Source organism: Perna viridis, chromosome 13, assembly GCF_037379345.1.
Source record: "Perna viridis isolate PV_CMFRI_1.1 ecotype Kerala chromosome 13, ASM3737934v1, whole genome shotgun sequence".
Classification (NCBI taxonomy): Eukaryota; Metazoa; Mollusca; class Bivalvia; order Mytilida; family Mytilidae; genus Perna; species Perna viridis.
In genome coordinates, this window is record NC_142457.1 from 26487706 (window position 1) to 26511782 (window position 24077).

Sequence of the window (24077 nt, forward strand, 5' to 3'; positions counted from 1 at the left end):
GTCTATCTTATCTTAATATGAAATTAAGTATGGGACTTACTAAAGCGTGGTCCTATTAATGATCATGCATTATATGCCACTGTTAGTGGTTATCTCAAGTACATTCCTTTGAAATGCAGGGGCGGATCTAGACACTTTAAAAAGGAGGGGTGCAACTGTGGTTCCTCAGAAAAAGGGGTGCTAGGACATTATTTGATATTTTTGTCAATTTTATGAGCAACTCGGCGGGTGTTTCTAGAAAAGCAGAGGACACTTACCCTGCCGGTGCACCTGGTCCATGCTTCCAGTTTTTAGTAGAGTACGAGTTGACCATTTGCTTTTGTTACTTTGTATGTATGGTTTTAGTTACTTTGTGTTCTTTGTTGTGTATATCTGTTTTCCATGTCTGGTATTTGTCCCTGGATTTCATTCTTTTGATTACCGATATAACATAGGTTCCCTTTATTACTTTTACACATTACAATGACAAATTTGCAAATACAAAGGAGGGGTGCAAATCCCTTGCATGTGCACCTCCTTCATTAGAAATACCGTAATAAATACCTAAATATTCATTTTGTTCATTCGAGGAGTGCATAAAAGAAGAAGAAGAAGAAGAAGAAGAAGAAGAAAGAAGAAAGAAGAAAGAAGAAGAAGAATTGTTATTATCCATATGAGCGCATAATACATTACATATATACAATTATAACATTACAATGTACATTACATTGAACTTACATTATAAGCACATAACAAAGATCTATAATGACTGATTAACCATACTATAGTGTGAAATTGGAGGATGCCAGGTACAACAGTCAGAGATGAGGCAGGGAAAAATAAATGTTCAAACCACAGATAACTACTTATATATTCTTTGTCCGGAGCAGAAGGAGCAGATTTTTTGTTAGTCCATATGTTGAGTACACCAAGGGACGATGCTTTATATAACAAATAAATAAATTTTGCCCACAAAAAAAATGTTTACATATAACATCACAGGGTAATATTGAGTGATTTTACAGTTTGATTAAAGATACAAGATAATATTTTGCTTAGTTTTATGAGGTTGCAAATATTAGTCATGCAGTACATCAAGATTTTTATTGGTTAGTAGCCAAATTACTTCTTTGTTAGGATTTATCGAGTTGAAATTTGGACCGTTAAGATTGACAGACTTGTACATATTTTTTTTCTGGTGTCCTTAAGTGATTTGTAAGATAATAAAAAAAAAGTGTTTTCCATCATCTACCTCAACAGTGTTGAACCTGAGGCATGTCCTACGGTGGCGAGGAGTACCCTGATAATGAATTTGTTCAATTCTAAGTCGATGTGCAGATATATGTCATATTATGAAATTTTTCCTCTACTCAGGGGACTGTAAAAACATTAAATATTTTAATCCCGATATTAATTTTCAAGGTTATTTAGGTGCATAATTTTCCATGCGCACTTTCTATTGATTCTGCCAGCTTTTTGAATAATACTAGTACTGGTATAAATATTTTATATAAAAAATCTAAAAGACCTTATACTTTTCAAGTCCTTATGTCCTTTTACATATTTTAACATTGATTTCAATATGTCAAAGTGTAAATTAAAGGAAAACGTCCTAATTTTGAAATTGTAGCTAGATTTGTTGCTCTCTTATACCCCAAGTATCGTTTTAAAATATTCGACCGATAGGGATAACATTACCATGGGACGTTTTGACACCATTAGTTGAAGGTCAACATTCAGAACCTGACCATCGTCTGCCATCGGTTTTTATTTACATCAGATAGATATTTAAAAGGTAATTTCATGCACAAACTCAACGTTAAATTAATGTGGAGTAGGCATTGCCTATAAAAATTTAGTGTCTAGACGAGTGCGTAATATGATGGTGTCTAAACGTCCCATGGGCCATGCTACGTTTAAAAAACATGCCTACGTGACCCACATAATTTTGAAAAATAAGTACTCTGACCCCAAATTTGTCAGGGCAGCCCCCTCAAAATCAGATGGTCGCCTCCTAATCCCTTTTGGGATTCGGCGCTGGTGTTCAAAACAAAAAATATTTTCAATGCCAAATCCCAAAAGGAATTACTTATAGGGCATTTTAAGGGATTTGGTTATGGTTGAAACAAAAAATATCTCCAGCGCTGAATCCCAAAAGGGATTAGGTTGCTACCATACACTTTTGTATTCAGCTTGAAAGGTCGTGGGCACCCTGTTTGGCTCTGTACAAAAAAAAAAAATATATAGTAATGATATCGATGTTCAAGAACTCCTTCTGCAGAATAGTGCAAAAACTTGTGGGTCATGTAGACAGGAATAAATTATTTTAATTGTTTTATTTTTCTGTATTTTTTTTTAGATCAATGTATTTCAAGTATGTTAATTGATCAATTGAGTAGAAATGAGGAAAACTGTCCTAGTTCATGATCTAGTTAAAGTTTTGATGTTTAAGGAGAAAAACAAGATAACATGAAGAGTGACAAATGTTCATTTTTTATTCATGAGCTAATCAGTGTTCTAGGATTCCTATTTCCCGTTACCCGGGTCAAGTGAAATTTGGGTCAGGGAAAGTTAGGTACTTAGTTACACTTTTTTGTGGCGAGTTGAAAACTTCATATGCTGCAAGGATTTGTTTTGTTAGGAAAGCAGTCATTGACTGTGGGAAAGTTGATTTTATATGGATTTTTCCCGAGGAAACCTCAATTTCTGAAAAAATCCTAGAACACTATATAATAATGCTTTAAAAATAGGTCAATCCATACACTCAAAAGCATTTAGCTGTTATCAGGACACTTGTATAGGTGATTGCAACACCACATATACATTGTGTTTATCAGGGTTTTCAATAAAAGGAAGCACCCGGCGAATTTCACTGCTTCACTTAAATAAATCACCTGTTAAAACTTGAATTTTGTAATAGAACTTTGATAGAAAAAAAATCTGAATTCACCTGTTCAAATCTCAATTTCACCTGTTGAAATAGAGCTGATTGAAATCCCTGATTTATAAGAAAATAGATTGGAGGAAATTGTTAATCAGTAATGCCAGCAATGTAATTCTTTAGCAGCAACATATGCAACCAAGATTTGATTCTCCATAAGGTAACACCAGTGGTCCAAATCATTATAATGCTGCCAAACAGGGTTTTATATACACATATCAAACAATTGGTCTAGTAAATAGGCTGGCGAAAAAAATAAAAATGATCAACAAACAAGTTCTGTACCAAAAACATGAGAGCTGGAGTATTCAGCAGTGATTTTAATTTTTTTTTGAAAGGTGCATGTGCCATTCAAATTTGGAAAAAAATTGAAGTATAAAACAAACTGATCAATTTGAATGACAAATATATTTCATAGTACAGCTGGTTCCATGAGTCCCTATATTGACACCTTTCTTTGCGAAAGATGGGATGTGAGGGAAAAGTGAATTTTCAATGGGAAAAAATGGATAATTTGCGACTTATTTCTTGAGCCCTGTCGGAACATGTCATATTGAAAAAATTGAATCGCAGGATTTTGGGAATTTTGGGGGAATATTTGGGAAAATTATCATGTTTTGGCCTTATTCAACTCCAATTCATAGATAGAAAAATCACTGTTTAGAAAGATTTAGATATTATCCCTTTTCAGCTTTTTGCCACTTTCACTATATATATATATATACCCCTCCATAAGTTTTTCACTGTACTAATCTTGGATAGTGTGTAAGCCAGATTCCCTTTAGACAAGCTATTTTTTATTTTGCTGGATTGCCTCACTGCACATGCTAATGTGTATGACCTAGTCATGCAACAAGCCTCTGTGCCTGAATCGGTTAGTTCTGGATTTTATATTTTGATATTTTAAGTTTTAGTATTTCTGGTATACTACATTTTGTATTTATGTTTGGATTTACATGTACATGAGGCAAAAAACAAAATAGTCTTCTTTCCTCCTACCAGCAAGAAAAAAAATAGGGTAGTTAGGTCGGGAAATTATCTTATTTTTCAAAAACATTTTACATTGTGTTAATGGGGAAACAATCTAGACTTTAACAGTGCTTTAGCGAAACGACCAAAAAGTATTAAGGGTTAAAGAACAAAAAAAAATGATAGGTTTTGTAACAGGAAGCAGACATTATTTTTTTTGCCTGATGTAGAACTGTTTTTTTTTTAATGTTGATGATATCGTTGGTAGTTTATTCTTTGAAACACATGCACTCTGAACTCACATTTGTGCTGAACAAAAAGAGTGAAAACAGATTTTATCATTTGAAAATTTGTTGAAATGTACTGCAAATTTTTTATTGAAATGCAATATATAATATTAAAATAAGACCTATCAGTTGTTCAATTCAGTCACTGCATGTAGGATCTAACAACACTCCATTCTTCTTTCTGTTCTAATGACCTTTCTCACTCAATAAGATTTCGTTTTTCACGATTTTGAATGCATTTAGTTAAAAGGGAAAAACCTAATGCTTCTGGCGAGGTCATCAAATTAATCATTTGTATTAATTAGATTGATTCAAATAAATACATGTACAAATGTTTATAACCAGTTAGAAAGTTAGAAATTGTTACCCCCTCCTTTTGTTGGAAAATTTTGTTACTTCTGTTAGCAAATTATGAGATGCCTTCCCCATTTTTATTATGATTTCTAGATCAAAATATCTTTTACCACCCTTTAAAAATAACTTGATCTGACTCCCCCTTTTAAAAAAAAAATTCTGGACCTTCAACTCACTGCATTTCAACAATACTACTGATAGGACACCATTTTGGTATTAATATTTACCTGCCTGGTTCTGATATGGACATGTACTTTAAAAAGATCTACAGTACTTCAAGACGACAGTTATTAAAATTTGATGATAGTGCCTACTGAGCTATGAAGCTACAAAAAACTAACTGAAATGAAGCATGCACCTGGCATTTAAACAAACAGAAACAAGAAAAGATAAAATGTGGTGCATCTGAATTTAAAAGAAGCACTTTAGTTTCATATCTCTTTGAATAATTACAGTATTATAGTACGTGCTATTTATAACGTACACTTTTAAAGACATGGATATAAGTTAAAAATATTTAAACTAAATTTTTTTACCTTGAAATTTTATTTGTAAGTTTTACTGTACTCATGTGAATCTAGAATTTGTGGCATTGAAACTTTGAAATATATCATGGTAACTTTGTCTTTTATTTATTTCTATGACATTTTTGTCCATATTCAGTGTGATTCTAATTTTAGTTTTGTTACATGTTTATGTATATATGTAATGTACTGTTTAAATTGTACATTAATTTAAAAAAAAAATCAGTTAAAAACTTTGACATTTGCAAGGTTTTATTTCAAGTCATTGCTTTATTGATTTTTTAAGTTATTGGTTTTATTGATTTTCTGTTACTTCAGATTATGGAAAGAGTTGTAAGATGGTGTTGGAAAAACTTGGATGATGAGAGTTCTAGTAAGAAAAAATTCATTGGAGGGGCATTGATTGGAGGGTTGGTGTCGTACAAAGTTGTTCAAGGAGTAAGGGGATGGGCCAGGAGGCGACAGAATAAGAGTAAAATTGCAGCAAAAAGGGAGGAAGGGAAACTATCCAAGGAAAAATTAGAGGAGTTCCTGATTAAAAAAGAGGTTTGTGTATTAAATCAAAAGTATTTTTTGACACTAAGAGGTTTGCATATTAAGTTAAAAGTATTTTTTGACACAGAGGTTTGTGAATTAAATTAAAAGTATTTTTTTACACTTTTTCTGTGTTTTTTCTACACTTTTCCTAATTTTTTTTTTTTTTTTTCAGTTTCACCCCCTTTTTTTAACTGTAAACCCATAGAAAAGGCAGGAAAAATGTGGCATATGTGTGTAAGTTTTTATTTTACACAAGGTTCCAATAATTTTGGAAAATTTTACATGACAGATTGATTGATTGTTGGGGTTTAATGCCTGAGCATGACACTTCAGTACTATGAACTTATATTAAACCATGCTTTTCCTGGTCTTCCAGAATGATCACTTAATTTGTTTTTCAAAGTTTCAACTAATTGGAAAAGCCCTCCTGGTAAACGCAATACTGGATAAATTTTATACTTATTGACTGGTTATGATGGGAATAGTAAGTTTATTTTCCCTGGGTACGCCTGCAGCAATATTTGTAAGTTGTAACCGAGGGAAAAATAAACTTACTATTCCTCAAACATATGTCAGTAAGTTTTTAGATATACCGAAAGAGACAATAGACACAAATTTATTCCAAAGACTTAACAAGACAACATGCTAGATCTCAGGAAATTAGGAACTCCATAAACCTATTCCAGTAGTCACATACACAGACATATTTTATTACCTTGAGGAGACGACTGACATGCAAATTGACCTGCCGACTGGGCACTGTCAATGATGTTTCTGTCATCTGACTGAAATTTGATATCTCTGGACTTCAGGTCTTGAATAAAAATGAATGCTGATATTTCTGAATGAAGTGCCAATTCAGTAACAGCAATGAAACTTCAGTGAAGTATAATGACACGTGTGGTAAATTAGTTTACGGGAGGGCAAATAGTTAGGACGGATCAATAGTGTTTTGGCGGGCAACTCATCAGAATAGTAATGCTATTCACATAAATTTTGTAAATGAAAGGTATACTGAGTTGTTTATAACTATTATGATACAGGTGTAACCTGTAAGAGGACTAAGTTGAATATTTTTTCATTGTTAAGAATAACCATATGCCTTTTACAGGATTTCATTAACTAAAATTTATTTTACTTTATTTAACTTTAAGGAGTGAACTATAAACATTTCGTTTTTGTTCAAGATATGAAACTAGTAAGATCTTTACTTGGTTTTACTGGTTGCCAACCAGGAGTTTACTACACATACTTATATTCGTGTTGTCTATTTAGGGACCGGTATACTTTACTCAGGTTAATGAGTAATGCTTCTTAGGTCAAAGGTTATATTTGTATTGATTACCAGTATGAGGGATTTGTCCTCTTTTACTGCATGTAAAGAATATATACTAGAATGGAAGACATGAAATCATTGACCTCTAACTGTTAACTATACTAAATTAAAGTTATATGAGCCATCAATTTAAAAAAATCTGTCCCAGCTAAGTTACCTTAGCAGATATGCATCTGAATAGCATTTATTAATAGAAATGAAAATTTTCTGCTTGAATTTCTTCCATCCAGTGAGATATTCATTCTGAGTAAAAATTCACAATTAATAGCATTTTTTCAGAAAGTACAGAATGGTCAGTGTTACTTCTCCCATATATGTGTTTTACAATGTGATAGACTGAAAAACCCTAAATTATCTCTGCTCACAGAAAATTATATTTTGACATTTCATATTTCTTTAATTGATTATAATGTGTAGAATTTTGATTTGCTTTCTTCCAGATAGCCATAGAAATGGTACATACAATAACAAACTTATCCTTCAGTGACCTACAGGATCAGTTACAGTCAGGGAAACTCAAGGCAGTTGATGTACTGAATGCTTATCAATACAAGGTGTGGTATATGCGTAGTGTTTTTTTAGTTAAGGGCAGGGCAGTGTAAATTTTGCCTAAGGTTGCCCAGTGGGCAAGTTTGATTTTTATTTTTTGTACTTTCCCTCTGATTGGTGTTTGCTTTGATGTAAAATTTTGATCTTTGATTTTTTTCAGAAAACTTGCTACTCTAGATATCCAGTTGCCTTTGTTTTTTTTACCTGAGAACCGTTAGAAAAAAAAATTAAGATTTTTGACATAGTTATCTGCCCTTGAAATGTTTGTTTTCAGTGCATTTCAGTGGAAATTATAACTCAGTTCACCATAATTATATTGAAAATCTTATCTTTTTTCTTTGATTCTGATGGTGCAAATTGTCAAATTAAACTTTCAAAATGGTAGTTTTTTTCATACCACTGCATGATCCTTACTGAGACTGGCACTTAAAATTGGTCTTTCCTTTAGGGTATGCTAGTAAATTTGTCACATGACCCCATGGTTTCACAGAAATGGGTTCAATCTACAATTCAAATGTCATTAAAAGAGCCTTTAGTTCAGGATTATAAGCAAAACATCGATCCATGTAAATGCACTGATAAAAATTGATTCTTTGGATTTCATGCATGTATGTTCATCATCGCCATCAGAAATTCTGGTATAGAAAATTTAATTACAACAAGAGTAATCAAGGCAAAGCCACCTGTCATTCACCTGCTTATTATTTCAAAGAAAGAGTAATCAAGGGACTTGCAAACCATTTTTTTCATACTAAACCTAACCCCCTTTAGATTTTTAAATTTGTTCAGTTTAGGCAGGTTTTGAGTTTAACAAGTTTCAAAATATATTTTGATTGAACGAAAGGGACTTTTAAAATTGCCTGGTTGAGACAGATTTTTGAATTATTCAGAATTCAGTGTAGACAGGTTTTTGGATTATTCAGGATCAGGTTCGGTTTCGACAAGCTTTTGGATTATTCAGGAGTCAGTTTAGACAGATTTTTGGATTATTCAGGAATCAGTTTAGACAGGTTTTGGATTATTCAGTATTCAGTTTAGACAGGTTTTGGATTATTCAGGATTTGGTTTAGACAAGTTTTTGGATTATTCAGGGGTCAGTTAGGGAAGATTTTTGGATTATTAAGGAGTCAGTTTAGACAGATTTTTGGATTATTAAGGAGTCGGTTTAGACAGATTTTTGGATTATTCAGGATTTGGTTTAAACAGGTTTTTGGATTATTCAGGATTAGATGTGGACAAAATTTTGGATTATTTAGGAGTCAGTTTAGACAGATTTTTGGATTATTCAGGATTAGGTTTAGACAAGCTTTTAGATTATTCAGGAGTCAGTTTAGACAGGTTTTTATATTATTAAGGATTTGGTTTAGACAGGTTTTGGATTATTCAGGATTTGGTATAGGCAAGCTTTTAGATTATTCAGGAGTCAGTTTTAAGACAGGTTTTTAGATTATTCAGGAGACCGATTTTTGGATTATTCATGATTTGGTTTAGACAGCTTTCAATTGCACTTGTTTCATGCCCTGTTGTTGACTGAAAATTTTTGCATACCCACAAAAAAGATTGGTTGACATATTTTTATGTTAGAAAAGGACTAAACCCAAGATTGATTAGGTTTTCAAAATTTACCTGTCAAAATGAATAATAATAATAATAAATTATCATTTCTGTGCAACTTTCATTCATTTCTTAAGGAGAAAGTTACAGTCAATGAACCGATCCACGCAACAATTTGACCTATCGATGACCGTTGACTGATTGATTGCTGACAGATCGATGACCAATGACAGGTGATCAATCTGATCGCAGTTTTGTTATGTAAAATGACGTAAGATCTGTTTTAAATAAACGACAATAAAAATAAAAGTTTAAATTGATGTTTAAATCTATTACATTATATAAATATGTGTAAAATTGACAAAGAAAACAACAAAAACCGTAAAGTAGGTTGACTGCTCTGTGGTCACATGATGCAATCACCAGTTAAATGGATTGGTTTGACAGATCGATGACTGACCGGAAACTGATCGGTGATCGTGACTGATTGCAATTTTTGTTGCACGGATCGGTTCAGGTATTGTAGTAGATGGTTTTTTGATCCATACATATTGGTCATATGGTTCATAGTCAACAAACTGTACGGCCAATAATTCGTTGATATGTTAATAATTGAATGAGTAATCAAGGGAAGGCCACCTGTCAATCACCTGCTAATAATTTCAAAGAAAGAGTAATCAAGGGAACCAAGATTCTAGTGGAAATCAAAAGAATGTAAACCAGGGACAAAGACCAGACATGGAAAACTGACATACACAACATAGATCATATAAGTAACTAGAATAATACATACAAAGTAACAAAAGTAAATTAGCAGCTTGGACTCCACTAAAAACTGAGAGGATGGACCAGGTCCATTGGTAAGGTAAACATCCTCTGCTTTTCTAGAAACACCTGCCAAATGCGTGTGGCCAAAATCTCCTGCAATGAAAAATGTAATGAAATCAAGTGTTTTTGTCAATTTGGCAAAATTTGCACATTACAAGATTAGCTTTTTTAAAAGCTGAGGTCATTTATTTGGCATATTTGAGGGAAACTTCAAATTTATAGGGAATGAAAAGTAAATAGAAATAGTTGCTGTCTTTGTAAGAATCAGACATATTTTTATTTCTGTAATTAAGTTGTTTTATGAGTCTATACTATGAAATGTGTAATTATTCATTCAAATCTGCCTGCTCTTAGGAGATAATCAACATTGAAAATCCAGTAGATTCTGTTGTATTTGAGTGCCATTTATAGTTATTTCCCTTAATTTGAAATCTACAGTGCATTCTATATAATTTTTATCTCCTAATAGCACAGGTTATATGAAAAACCACATGTTAATTTCTGTTTACTTATGACATTTCAAACAAAATATCAAAAATAAAAATATGTAGGCTTTTTACTCATGAATCACATTTTGCATGATCCTTAGCTGGAGTACTACTTAAGACTTAAATTAGAATGTATTTTGGAAGTTGGAGAGTTCGAAGTATGAGTACTATTAAAATTCTGGCTTATTTTAGTGGTATCTGAAGGTCTATTCATTATGACCCTCTTGCAGTTCTTTGATAGATCCTAATAGATCAAATACCATGCCTTAATACTTGTAGTTGTTAAGATATGAACCTTTTCCAGAATAAATCATGCAGAAAATGTAAGTCCAGATTATTTATATCTGATAGGGATGTTGCTTAGTACCATACATCAATGCACTAACAAAGTTTCATCCTTCCAGTACTTAAAGTCCCAGTGATTTTAACCAAAACTTTAAACAGAGTACTAATTATGAAGATGTATGTCAATGCAACATAATTTTTGTATGGATGTTGCTTACTACCCAAGATACATTGCACTGACCAAATATCATTCCTCCAGCACTAATAGTTTATAGCTTATTTTGATACTGATGTTTATAGTCTTGCTACCCAATACGCGTCTGCTGAGCAAAGTTGCTGAAATTTTGGTCTCTGAGGATAAGCGTTCACAAAGTATTCCTATATAGTAGTACATGTATGCACAAAGTTGCATAAAGTCACATAACTTTTGTAAAATTTGTTGAATCCAAATGACAATAGAGTATGGTCAATTACACATGGTTACCAACAATCCTACAAATTTTCAGCGAAATCTATTCTGTTGTCTCTGAGGAGTTGGGTCCACAACGTATCTTTATGTTGTAGTATGCATTTTGTTGTTTCCTGGTCACTTTTTTTTTATTTTCTGCTCTACTGTTTATAACTTTTTTTTTTATGGTCATACTTTAAGATTGCATTGTTCTGTTCTGGTGGTTTGGTTGCATATTCATAGAGTTTGATGTGAAATGTTTGGTGGCTATACTCCTGATTTAAAAAAAGGGACATTTCCCCTCATCATAAACACTCGTTCATTTTCTTAACATGAATCCTTCTTCACAAGAAAAAGGTCCAGTGGTTACAATTAGAAAAAATATGCCGTGCATTTGATTTTGTAACCCACATATCAACAGGTCTGTTCAGATGGACCATCTCAAAAATGATGAAACACTTAAAAACTTTCCCATATGTTTTTGAAAAATTGAAATGCATTATCTTGAGAAAAAGTATTAAATTTCAATTTAATATTGATTTATAAAATCATTAATGCTCACATTTTAAAAATACAATAATTAATTTAAAATAAACTTTTAAGGAAGAGGCAAAATACACATAGTAGCAAAACCGCAACAGTGAATATAGTGCGTACTTATATCAAAAGAAATTACTGCGCTTACCCATATCATATCATGTGCAAACTTACGCTTTTCATTTCTTGAAATGTCGAATCATCCAATTTCATTTATTTGCGGAATAACTTTTCCTTGCTCAACCATCTTTCTTAATAAAATGAATCTTCTGTTGCAACCTTCAGAAAGAGATCTATTTTTAGATTTTCATCAATTATCCAGTGTATCCAATATTGCCCAGTGCTTCGAAGCTTCATTAGTTTGTGTCACTAGAAATATTTTCAAGACTTGGATTTAACAAAACTCATATTAATCTATACAGTGATTCACCTCGGTGAATGATGATAACTCCATTTTATACTAGCTCAGATTTTAGGCCTTACTGATTTGACAAAGGCCAAAAAAATAACATGTCTGTTTCCTGCTACCCTACCTACCATATGTTTTGCCCCTGCCTAAAACATTTTACAGCCATTAATTGGCTAGAGAACTGTTGAAGTTTACATTGTTTCCTCACTAACTCAATGTAAAATTTTGAAAAATAGGATAATTTCCTTACCTATCTACCCTATTTTTTTCTGGCTGGTAGCAGAAAACAAGACTATTATTTTTTTGGCCTGTTTTTTTTTTTTCAGGGTGGAATTTAATGACTCTCTTATGTATTTTTTTGCAGGCTCTTCAAATAGATAAAAAGACAAACTGCATAACAGAAGTAATTTGGGAGGCAGAGGTAAGTTTTTATAAATTTTAATAATAAAATATTGAGGAATGTAATAATAACAATGTAAATTTTCTTTGCCACATGTTTTTACTATCAATATGATATGATGCTGTATTTTTTTCACTACGATTTGTCCCTTTTATCTACTTCGATGGCTGTATACAATACATGACAAGCTTAAGGAATTGTCTGATCGCTCTGGTTCCCTGAGCTAATTTGACAGTTTTGAAGTGAGTACAAATAAATATATTGTTATTTTTGGCACTGTTCATATATTGTTTTTCTCCTGCAACCACATTTCATAACTAAAACTTATGAAATTTGCCCAAAATAGTTGACTGTTTTTCAGCAATCTTTTGATTGCAGCGGTCGTAATATGCACCTTTAAACTTGTTACCTGCTTCCTGTTTTTTATATTGCTAAGGAAAAAAAGGTAACCAGCAGACATAATCATGCAGTGGCGGAATAAATCTTTGCGTTATTCGACACCCTTTATTTGTATAGGACAAAGTTGAGCCTAGTTGCAGGATAAATTTGTTATACATGTACATGTATTTCCCACGGATGATATGATATGAACATGTTAATATCAAAAGTTTTCCATTGGGATTAGTTGTTGTATGATTGCATCACCTTGTCTATAAAACCTGATTGGTCAATAGACCTTTTTCGTATTCCTGACATTGACTTCGTTTTATAAAATTTTGAGCAAAGGGAAGTAACCTTCCAACCTGACAGACTGGTTTACTGTCCAATTGGAGCAATGGATAGCAGTAGACTTCAAATTCAAGTAATTGACTTATTTTAGCTGTGGTAAGAACTTGTTTACTTTTGAATAAATAATTTCAAACCATTTACTGATGTGTAAATTGTTTAGGTTTAAAAAAAAAAATGTTTACTGTTCTTCTTTTCCCCAATGAGACTGTCAACCAGGTTGTCAGGTGTTAGTGGGTTATGTCCCTTTGAAAAACTTGCTAAAATGGCTTGCATTCAGTAAATATGAATAACAACTATAGTGACATATGTTGTTTCTGACATCATAGATAAACAATTGCTGGAACTTTTGCCACGACAGATTCTGAACTGTTAAGTTGCCAAATATTGCAGAGGAAACATAGAGAAAAAGGTTTTATAACTCATTAAAATTTAAATATATTAATTTCATATATAAATGTGAGTTCGTAGCACTCATTCTTCATGAAGTTCTTTCAGAAAATGTGGACATTTGGTCCACCAGATATTGAAGAAATGCTAAAACGAAGCAGCCTTTACTAGACGGCCCTAGATTTTAACTAGAATTCTGGAACAATTTCTGACTTCCAGACTGCCAGAAAATTTTTTTCCTTTAACCCAAAGATAATGTGAATTTTACCCTTTAGACTGACAGGCTTCGTGAAGACTGCACTTTATTATATTAATAGATAGGTGATAAAAATTAAGGTAGATTTTATAGCGGTCCTTATCTTTTCCATCTTTATGCGAACTGACTTTTTACATTGCCTTTATGGAGAGATACTTGGAAAATATCCTTATATTGAGATGCCTCAGATAAGGTATGAAACTAATCTGAGAACAATGTCAAATCAATCCCCATTCTACAAACATAATTTACAAAGGTATGCCTAGGGTAAAGGACACAACTCTTACATATTATTGGAATGCTTGTATTCACTATTTGATATCAATCTCATATAAGCACCAAAGTAACTCGGACTGATTTCATTCTATTTCAAAGGAAAGCTTGAAAGGCTTTGGTGAAATTAAATATGATACAAACATATCTCTGATTTCAAGAGTTATTTCCCTTACCCTAGGTCTACCTGTAAAAAAAAATCAAACAAAATCAGGGGGTAAATTTGGGATGGTCTGAGGTCCAGAACCTTAGATATTGATGCTGGACTGAAATTTCATTAAAACAAGGTACTATTTGAATTTGGAATTATTTTGGAATTTAGAAAATGACAAAAAAAATATTTGTAAAAGTAACCCTTACTAAGGGGGTTAGTCATGCCTGCATGGCTAAGGGGTAAGGTTAGTAGGATAACAAAAAGCAAGGAAAACTTACCAACTCCCCTTAGTCATGACGGCATATATAACTAACCCCCTTAGTAGGGTAAATTCTATAAATAAATTTTACTTATTTACTTAAATCCAAAATAATTCCAAATTCAAATAATACCTTTTTTTTACATGTACCAGGGATTGAACTTAAGAAATATTTCAACTAGCTAATTTTAGCATGTATCATAATATTCCACTTTCTAAATCTACGTTCCTTCATTTATACTACAGATGTAAAATTTGCAGAATACCACAAGCAAATTTTAGTGTATTGCTATGATAATTAAAAAAAAAAGATGTTCAACCATGTCATATTATTTCCTCATATGAATTTGGACATATTAAGACGGACCCTAAAGCTGGGTACCTGTTTAAGGTAAACAGGGGATGATATAATGTTATGTCACTACACAAATTTAGTACCTGGGTACCTGTCTAAGGTAAACAGGGGATGATATAATGTAATGTCGCTACACAAATTTAGCAATTTTTTTTTGAAGCCCTGCATTTGTTTTATGGAAAGCCTTGTTGCAGGATAAAATATATTTCTTTTTATATCCTGCCACATAAAGTTGTAAGGTATTATGTGATATCCCCTGAGAAGTTGTGAGGTAAAATGTAATATCCGTTGAGAAGTTGTGAGGTAAAATGTAATATCCATTGAGAAGTTGTGCGGTATTATGTGGTATCCCCTGAGAAGTTGTAAGGTATTATGTGATATCCATTGAGAAGTTATGAGGTATTATGTGATATCCATTGAGAAGTTTTGAGGTATTATGTGATATTCATTGAGGAGTTGTGAGGTGCATGTGATATCCCCTGAGAAGTTGTGAGGTATTATGTGATATCCCCTGAGAAGTTGTGAGGTATTATGTGATATCCTTTGAGAAGTTGCAAGATATTATGTGATATCCCCTGAGAAGTTGTGAGATATTATGTGACATCCCCTGAGAAGTTGTGAGGTATTATGTGATTTCGTCTGAGAAGTTGTAAGGAATTATGTGATATCCTCTGAGAAGTTGTAAGGTATTATGTGATATCCCCTGAGAAGTTGTGAGGTATTATGTGATATCCTCTGAAAAGTTGCAAGATATTATGTGATATCCCCTGAGAAGTTGAGGTATTATGTGATATCCCTTGAGAAGTTGTGAGGTATTATGTGATATTCATTGAGGAGTTGTGAGGTGTATTTGATATCCCTTGAGAAGTTGTGAGGTATTATGTGATATCCCCTGAGAAGTTGTGAGGTATTATGTGATATCCCCTGAGAAGTTGTAAGGTATTATGTGACATCCCCTGAGAAGTTGAGGTATTATGTGATATCCCTTGAGAAGTTGTGAGGTATTATGTGATATTCATTGTGGTGTTGTGAGGTGTATGTGATATCCATTGAGAAGTTGTGAGGTATTATGTGGTATCCCCTGAGAAGTTGTGAGGTATTATGTGATATCCCCTGAGAAGTTGTTAGGTATTATGTGACATCCCCTGAGAAGTTGAGGTATTATGTGATATCCCTTGAGAAGTTGTGAGGTATTATGTGATATTCATTGTGGTGTTGTGAGGTGTATGTGATATCCATTGAGAAGTTGTGAGGTATTATGTTATATCCCCTGAGAAGTTGTGAGGTATTATGTGATATTCATTGAGGAGTTGTGAGGTATTATGTGATATTCATTGAGGAGTTTTGAGGTGTATGTGACATCCCCTGAGAAGTTGTGGGGTATTATGTGATATCCCCTGAGAAGTTGTGAGGTATTATGTGATATCCTCTGAGAAGTTGTAAGGTATTATGTGACATCCCCTGGGAAATTGTGAGTCTATCCATCATTCTTCTGGATAGTGATAATGATGACATTATGCTACATCCCTGCATAAATTTAGCAATTTTTTTGAAGTCCTAGGTTTTCTTTCAAAGAAAACCTAGTTGCAGGATAAAATGTTGTCTTTTTATATCCTGCAACTTGAAGTAGTGAGCTATTATGATATCCCATGAAAAGTTGTGAGTCTGTCTGTCTGTCTGTCTGCCTGCCTGTCCCCCAAAGTTTCCAGATGAGACTTAAGAAGATATTTAGTAATCGTTTATAAACTTGTATTGTTTATGAGTATCAATAAATACAGATCAGTTTGATTGAAGTTTTGTCTGTTTTGTTTTTATCCCACCAATTTTTTTATGAATTGGAGTTATCTTTCTTTGAATATGAAAGGTATTGAGTACAGTACAACATTTACTGTCCAATTAGATACACTTTTTTTTCATTGTACAGGAGATAGCCTTAAGTTTAGACCTACAGACTGGAAAGAAGGGACCTCTCCATGGTATACCGATCAGTTTGAAAGAGAGCCACTATGTGAAGGGGTACGACTGTACTGCTGGATTTGTAGAATATGTAGGGAAACCAGTAAAGGAGGATAATGTCCTAGTTCAGGTAAGGCTTCAGTGAATCTTGGGGAGGCACTAACTATATATCAATATAATTCAATAGGATATTCTGCTGGAATAAGTACCATTTTCCAGCTTGCAAATATGTGAATAGGTGGGAAAAACAAACATAATTATATGATAAATCAATAATTAAGATTATGAATGTAATATGGATAGTAAAAACATACTTGTCCTATCATCTGTTGTAATTATTTTTGATATTTGTAGAATAAATGCATGATGAATTTCATATGTCCTAGTGTATCATAATCAAGGGAAGACTACTTATATACAGGTATATGGAATTATGCCTCTTTTTTCTGACAAAATATATGAAGAGGTCTACATTTTTTTTACAGTTTATAGTTGAGTCCGAGTTGCTCATTTACTTTTGTTACTTTGTATGTATGATTTTAGTTACTTTATGTTCTTTGTTGTGTATGTCTGTTTCCTATGTTTGGTCTTTGTCCCTGGATTACATTCGTTTGATTACCGCTATAACCTTGGTTCCCTTGACTACTCTTTGAGTCCCTCTGTGGATCCACCGCTGACACTCAAATTCAATACATTCAGAAAAAATCAAGACACAAATAACATACTAGAAAAGCAGAGGTCTCTCAGCATTAAGATTTATGATAAAAGAGGCGACTTTAATTTTAATATAATACATTTCCCTTACCTGTGCAGCAATGTCCCTGCATTTCCTGAATATGGTGTTTGTATTTCACAATTGATTCGCTACCCTAGAGCAAGTACTAACTACTCTGATTACCTTGAACACCATAAATATCTGCATAACAGACTCCTGAATCAGAGGTATGAGGAAATGCGTCTTAAAAGGTCTTTTATAAAATTTGTTTTTATACTAACAATCCTTAATTGAAAAATACTCTGTTTCTTTGAACACAATGAGCAATGATTGTTTTTGTAAAATGTTCTTTGTGCTGATGTGACCGCTGATTTACCAATTATGACAATGGCATGCAAATGCTTTTTAATCACCACTGGTATAGTCACGCCGCAATGGAAGTAGGAGGTTTAGCGCTCTTAAACGTAGATTTAACCCACCATTTCGTCTGAAGTGCCTGTACCAAGTCAGGACCATTGCAGTACCAGCAATTGTGTAAAATCTATTTTGCCAAATTTATTATGGACTTGACTTGATTATGAATCGGATTATTGTTTGGTAATTTTGTTGTTACCCTAATCATGATCACTGTTCAAATCACAACTCATATGTTATGCCAGAGCTTGCTGAGACTATGCAGACTTTTTGTATCGCGCTAGAATTTCAACAAATAGGCTTCTGGAGCAGGGTTATGTTGCTACAAGACTGAAGTCATCACTACAAAAGTTTTATGGCTGTCATCATGAACTGGTGGATCGTTACGGTGTATCCATCTGAAAACTGATTTGTTCAACGTGTCATAGTTTTCCTTACCTCTTTTGTCTACCCAAGACTTGACTTTTCATGAGCAACTCAGCAGGTGTTTCTAGAAAAGCAAAGGACGCTTACCCTACCGGTGCACCTGGTCCATGCTCCCAGTTTTTAGTGGAGTCTAAGTTGATCATTTACTTTTGTTACTTTGTATGTGTGATTTTAGTTACTCTATGTTCTTTGTTGTGTATGTCTGTTTCCCATGTCTGGTCTTTGTCCCTGGATTACATTCTTTTAATTACCGCTATAACCTTGGTTCCCTTGATTACTCTTCAATATAAATCTAGGTAGGCTACTGAGTAATTTAATAGCCTTTTAAGGAGGTAGGCTTAGGGTAAGGGACATAACTCTTAAAATCAATGATATGTTTGTATCATATTCAATTTCACTAAAGCCTATCAAGCTTTCATTTGAAACAGAATGAAATCTGTCCAAGTTACTTTGATATTTACATGAGATTGATGTAAAACAGTGAATACAAACATTCCAATGATTTGTAAGAGTTGTGTCCCTTATCCTAGGTCTACTTCCTTAAGTAAAAATCTGCCCTACATTATATCAATGTATCCTACTTATACTAACTACCAATCAACACCTGTGTGATCTTTCGGACACTGTCTTTGAAGTTTGAATAGATGTCAATAACCATGCACTTCACTTCCTAATTATTCCATCCACAATGATAGTGGGAAATTTTTACAGGATGCTAAATTTGGTGTAATTTAGCAGTCTGTCTATAAAAACCCCCAAAATAAATTATGTCAAATATTTACTCTTTATTAAGTTATTTGTGCACCTCTGAGCATCTGCCAAAATAAGAAATGCCAACATTTTTCGTATATCATTTTTGCCAAAAATTTACACCTCCTATATTAACCCTCCTAATAGTATTATGGTGTACAGCAAATCATAGAACCAACTGTCTTTCCTGGTGTCTTATGATATTTAAACATTTTTGGTGCCTTGTTTGTTTTCATGGCATGCAACTCCCTTTGGGTTTTCATTGTTTATGGAGTTTTCATTATAGAGCAATTTACGAAAGCCAGTGAGGATCATTTGAAAAAAAAATGTAATAATCACCACATACTGTGTTGAAATGTAATCAAGGGAACCAAGATTCTAGCATAAATCAAAAGAATGCAATCCAGCAACAAGGACCAGACTTTGAAAACAGTCACGCACAACAAAGAAAATAAAATAACCAAAATAGTATGAACAAAATAACTAAAGTAAATGAACAACTTGGGCTCTGCTAAAAACTGAGAGTATGTACCAGGTGCACCAATTAGGATATACAAATGTAATTAATTGAACTTTTGTCAATAATACCATATCATATGTCCAAACTATATTGTAAATTTGTCTGTTCTTTAGCTCTGTCGAATACCACATCATATGTCGGAAAGTTCTGTGACATGGTGTAAATATATTCTAAATTTGTCTGTTCTTGAGCTCTGTCAGCAGGCATCTTATGAGATGTTTTTTTTCATTGATTGAATAAAAAACATGTATACTAGTAATTTTTTATTATATCTTCGTTTCAGAAAAGGGATTTTGAGAAAGAAAATAAAAAATACAGTTGTAATTTATCCAGACCAAAACCCTTCAGTTATGGAAGGATTTTTGGTTTGCACAGGTTCAATATGTATTTAAACTGATACAGAGGTAGTTCAGATAATCATAACTTTTAATTTAATTTTTCAAATTCATTTTACATCAAGTTAATAGGGAAGCAATCTAGACTTTACCAATGCTTGAACCAAAATGTTAAGGGTAGGCAAATAATACTAGGGTAGATAGGGTAGCAGGAAACAGACATATTATTTTTTTGGCCTATCCAGTTTAAATAGGGTATTAGGGTTTGACAGGTTTCACTGTATAGAATCTGGTTCTTATTTCTTGTACGTGTTGTATGGAGAGTATTCATAGTTGTACTTCTTTGTCCTGGCTTTCCTGTCAAAGCATTCATCGTGAGGATCTTCACATGGAGCTGAAAAAGATGGAAATGCTTATTTTATAGGAGAAAAGGCATTAAGGACTGTTGTTTGCCTTACATACTACTGAAAGTTAATCATCAAGTGTTGAAAATGTTAATTGTGAATTTTGAAACTTACATTTGTAGTAACTATGGAAACACAGGGATTTCTGAAAATTCATTTTGTAATATTTGGTCGATATTCAGTCAAATATCAAGGAATGGTGTCTACATCAAAGAAGCAACTTTATATTAAGAAAATACACTATAATCTGCTGAAAATCAAATCTTAATCTTAATTTGTAGTCTGTATGGAATTTGATTATTTATTGTATGATGCCATTGTGCACCTCATATTTTTTCCATCTGAATGATTTTTTGGGCTTCCTGCTGCAGAATAGGGACTTTGACATTTTTCGATCAAGGGGGGTGGGGGGGGCTTTCTTCTAATTCAGAAGTCCTCTCATACCGCTGAACAGAATTTAATGAAATTTTCAAAGATTAAGGATGTAGACCTAGAGTAAGAGGCATAACTCATGAAGTCAATGATATGTTTGTATTATATTCAATTTCACCAAGTCCTGTCAAGCTTTTGTTTGAAGCAGAATAAAATGAATTCAAGTTAATTAGATGCTTACATAAGATTGATGTAAAATGCTAAATACAAATGTTCCAATGATTTTTAAGAGCTGTGTCCTTACGCAAGGTATACTACCTAAAGTTTTGCATTATGCTATTGTTTGCCTCTTATTTTGTTTTTTCCACCACTTTTGGAGTTTCTTGATACAAAATATGGACTTAGTCATTTGTAGATTAATGGGGAACTCTTTTCTTATCCACTGAGGTCTCAGTAACCACTGAATAATATGTTAAAACTTTCACAGATTCTTTATTGCATGATGCCATCTTGCACCTCCTATTTTGTTTTTTTCATTGGAATCCTGAAACCACTTATGAGGTATCCTATATGTTTTCTGGGGAGGGAATTGGTGGTATCTAGTTTGAAAATTTGTAGTGTTTTCTTACCATTTCAGTAAATTACAAACCAACATGCATTTTTTTTTACAAAACATCGGTTTGTGAACTCTAGTAGATGAACAATATTCGAAAACAAAATTTGGCATGTGCCGCCATCCCCCCCCCCAAACCAGAGTTCTACATGAGCACCAACTTAAACTTTCATACAAGGAAAGACTTTAGTTACTGTGAATGTATTAATTGTCACGGCTGCTAAGTGTTATGGTATGATAAGGCCCATATTTGGCCCCCTTCATGTCTTGAAATAAGATACTTGATACGGAAATTTTTTTGATGCTGTTTAGAATGTGAAATGAGTGATTTAGCTTGTTCAACCATATTTATAAACATACCATGTTTCAGTGATTGAAAATATGATATTAAAATTTAGGAAATCTGTGAATTTTCCATCAGAATTATGCCAAAATTAGGCACTTTTTTTAACATTTTTTCAATTGCTGAGTGTCTCAGCCAACTTTACTCAAATCTATTGTTTATGATTTCTTATTGATGCAAATTGTTGGAGTCCAAATCAGTTAAAATATCTCTGGGTCACAATGGTGAAAATCTTTGAAAATAATAAGATTAACATTGAAAATGTCATTTTCCCTATTTTGTGGTTTTTGGCAGTTTTTTTTACCTTCCTTAAAACTAAGAATTGATGAGATGGTGACATTTTAAAACCATTTTAAAAAAAAATAAAATGATTCATTTAGCAATGCATATCACATTTTCGTCATTTTCTTCAACATAAAGTTTTCGTAAAACATGGGGCCAACTATGGTCCTTACCGTACCTTTTCCTTTAGTGGATTTTGTCAGGTGAACATATTCAATTCAATTTTGCAGGTATTATTTTCATGCTTTTCTGCCCTCTGAGGAAATAGTGAAAATCAGTACACCACAAAAATTAATATATTTACAGTAACTTGCCCTGAATCCAAATGAGATTCACAAATATTAAAGAAAGAGGTGCTTGAACATATCTTGTAGTATGTAATTAGACTGAGGTTTGAGACAGAATTATCTGCCCTTGAAATGTTGATTTACAGTGCACGTCAATGGTATTATAACTTCTTCTATCAAACTTATTTGAAAATTTGGTCTTAATATCTTAATTCTGCTGGCCAGTACAGACATTAAAATAGTACTTTCAAAGTGATGGTTTCACCCACTCCTGATTCTTAGAGAGACAGACACTTAACAGTTGTATGAAGCTTACCTTCAATTGGTTTCAAGCAAGAATACCCTGTCATGTAGGCAACATAGTATGGAGATGCATCACGCTTTTTTCTTCTTGATTCTGATTTTTTTTCTTCTTCTTCTTCTGGCTCTTCTGTTGCTTTTTTTTCAGTAATATCAGCTTCTTTAGTAGGTCTAGATTCTAACTTTCTGTAGTCATTAAAATAAACTTTGTAGTAGACTCGGCAGCATTTAAGTCCAGCATAACAATTACAGTCATCGCCATTACAGAAAAAGCCAGACTTGAATAAAGCTGGAACTTCATACCAGTAGATACGTTTGAATACTGGGTATGGACACGTCTTGCATAGTTTGTTATATGAGTAGGATTTGAAATATGCTGAAAAAGAAAAAAAAAACAAGACAACATTAGTTTGAAATAAAATTTAAACAACAGAAACAAAACGGTATAAATTCAGATTAATTAGGCATGAGGGAGCTGAAAATATTATGGGGTACATAGAAACAAGATAATTTCTATTTAAAGTATGTGAGAATTCCTTATCTCACCCAGGGATTGAGACAGAACAGGTTCCACTGAGTGATAGTGTATGGGAAAAATGAAAACCTATAAGAGTCTTCATTATTGTTGCTATGTTTTTATGAACTTTAAACAGTTATTTAGTATATCCATGGAAATTAGAGTTGCTAATTTCATTAGCAACACTATCTTTTGGTTTGTGCAGGATAAAAAATGCAATTAAAGGGACTTTAAATTGTGTCTCAGGTTTAGACAGGTTACAGACTATCAGATTTTTCAGATATAATACCCCTTTGAACTTTGGAAAAGGAGTTGAGATACATTTTTGTAGGCAAAAACAGACTTTAATTTAAAGTACAAGACTGTATAAAATTCAGACACTATGTATAGTATAGGTGATTTATGGTTTTGAAAAACCACCAAACAAATGATATATGCTGTATTTTTATGTAATGATAGTTTTTTTTTGTATTTTGATCTCCATACATTCATCTCCCTTCAACCCAAAGCAAACCAAATCAAGAACGATAACTCCAGCAAAGTGTGTATTTCTCACTCAATCTACATAATTTTTCAATTTTTCAAAAAGCACAACAACCAAATGAAAAACTGAGACTAGTTTTGTGGCCTATAACTGCTTCTGAACAAGACATACAAATGAAATTGGTGGGTTTTTAACATGCATGAATCACCTCCAGACTTATCTGCCCTTGAAACATTCATTTTCAGTGCATTTCAGTTATATTATAATTCAATTTACCAACATGATATGGCAAATCTTGTCTTTTTTTCCTGGATTCTGATGGTGCAAGTAGTCCAATAAAACATTAATAATGGTGTTTTTTTCATACCATGTATCACACACTGCCTGATTCTTACAGAGACTTAAAATCACTAAAGTAAGGATGCAAAGATATCACTATTTATATTGACTCAGATTTCTAACCACTAAAGTTTAGGTGTAAAGTTATCTTTAGTGGGCATAATGGCTCACAGATATCTAAT

General features: G+C 33.0%; 1 protein-coding gene across 5 annotated transcripts in view; it reads left to right on the forward strand.

Moving 5' to 3' along the window:
* Positions 1 to 1677: 1677 nt before the first annotated feature.
* Positions 1678 to 24077, forward strand: part of LOC148600132 (fatty-acid amide hydrolase 1-like) — a 60697-nt gene continuing 38297 nt past the window's right edge. For 2 of the 5 annotated variants that reach the window (XR_015918173.1, XM_088559370.1), the window contains exons 1-5: positions 5104 to 5145; positions 5373 to 5600; positions 7368 to 7481; positions 12390 to 12446; positions 16763 to 16924. Coding sequence is in view for 4 of the 5 variants with exons in the window: in XM_088559370.1 (XP_088415496.1) it covers positions 5143 to 5145; positions 5373 to 5600; positions 7368 to 7481; positions 12390 to 12446; positions 16763 to 16924 (564 nt within the window). In the remaining variant the exon portion in view is untranslated. Of the gene's footprint in view, positions 1775 to 4984; positions 5082 to 5103; positions 5146 to 5372; positions 5601 to 7367; positions 7482 to 10650; positions 10670 to 12389; positions 12447 to 16762; positions 16925 to 24077 lie in introns of those variants that run through there. The other 3 variants (XM_088559371.1, XM_088559372.1, XM_088559373.1) reach the window with 3 other exon arrangements.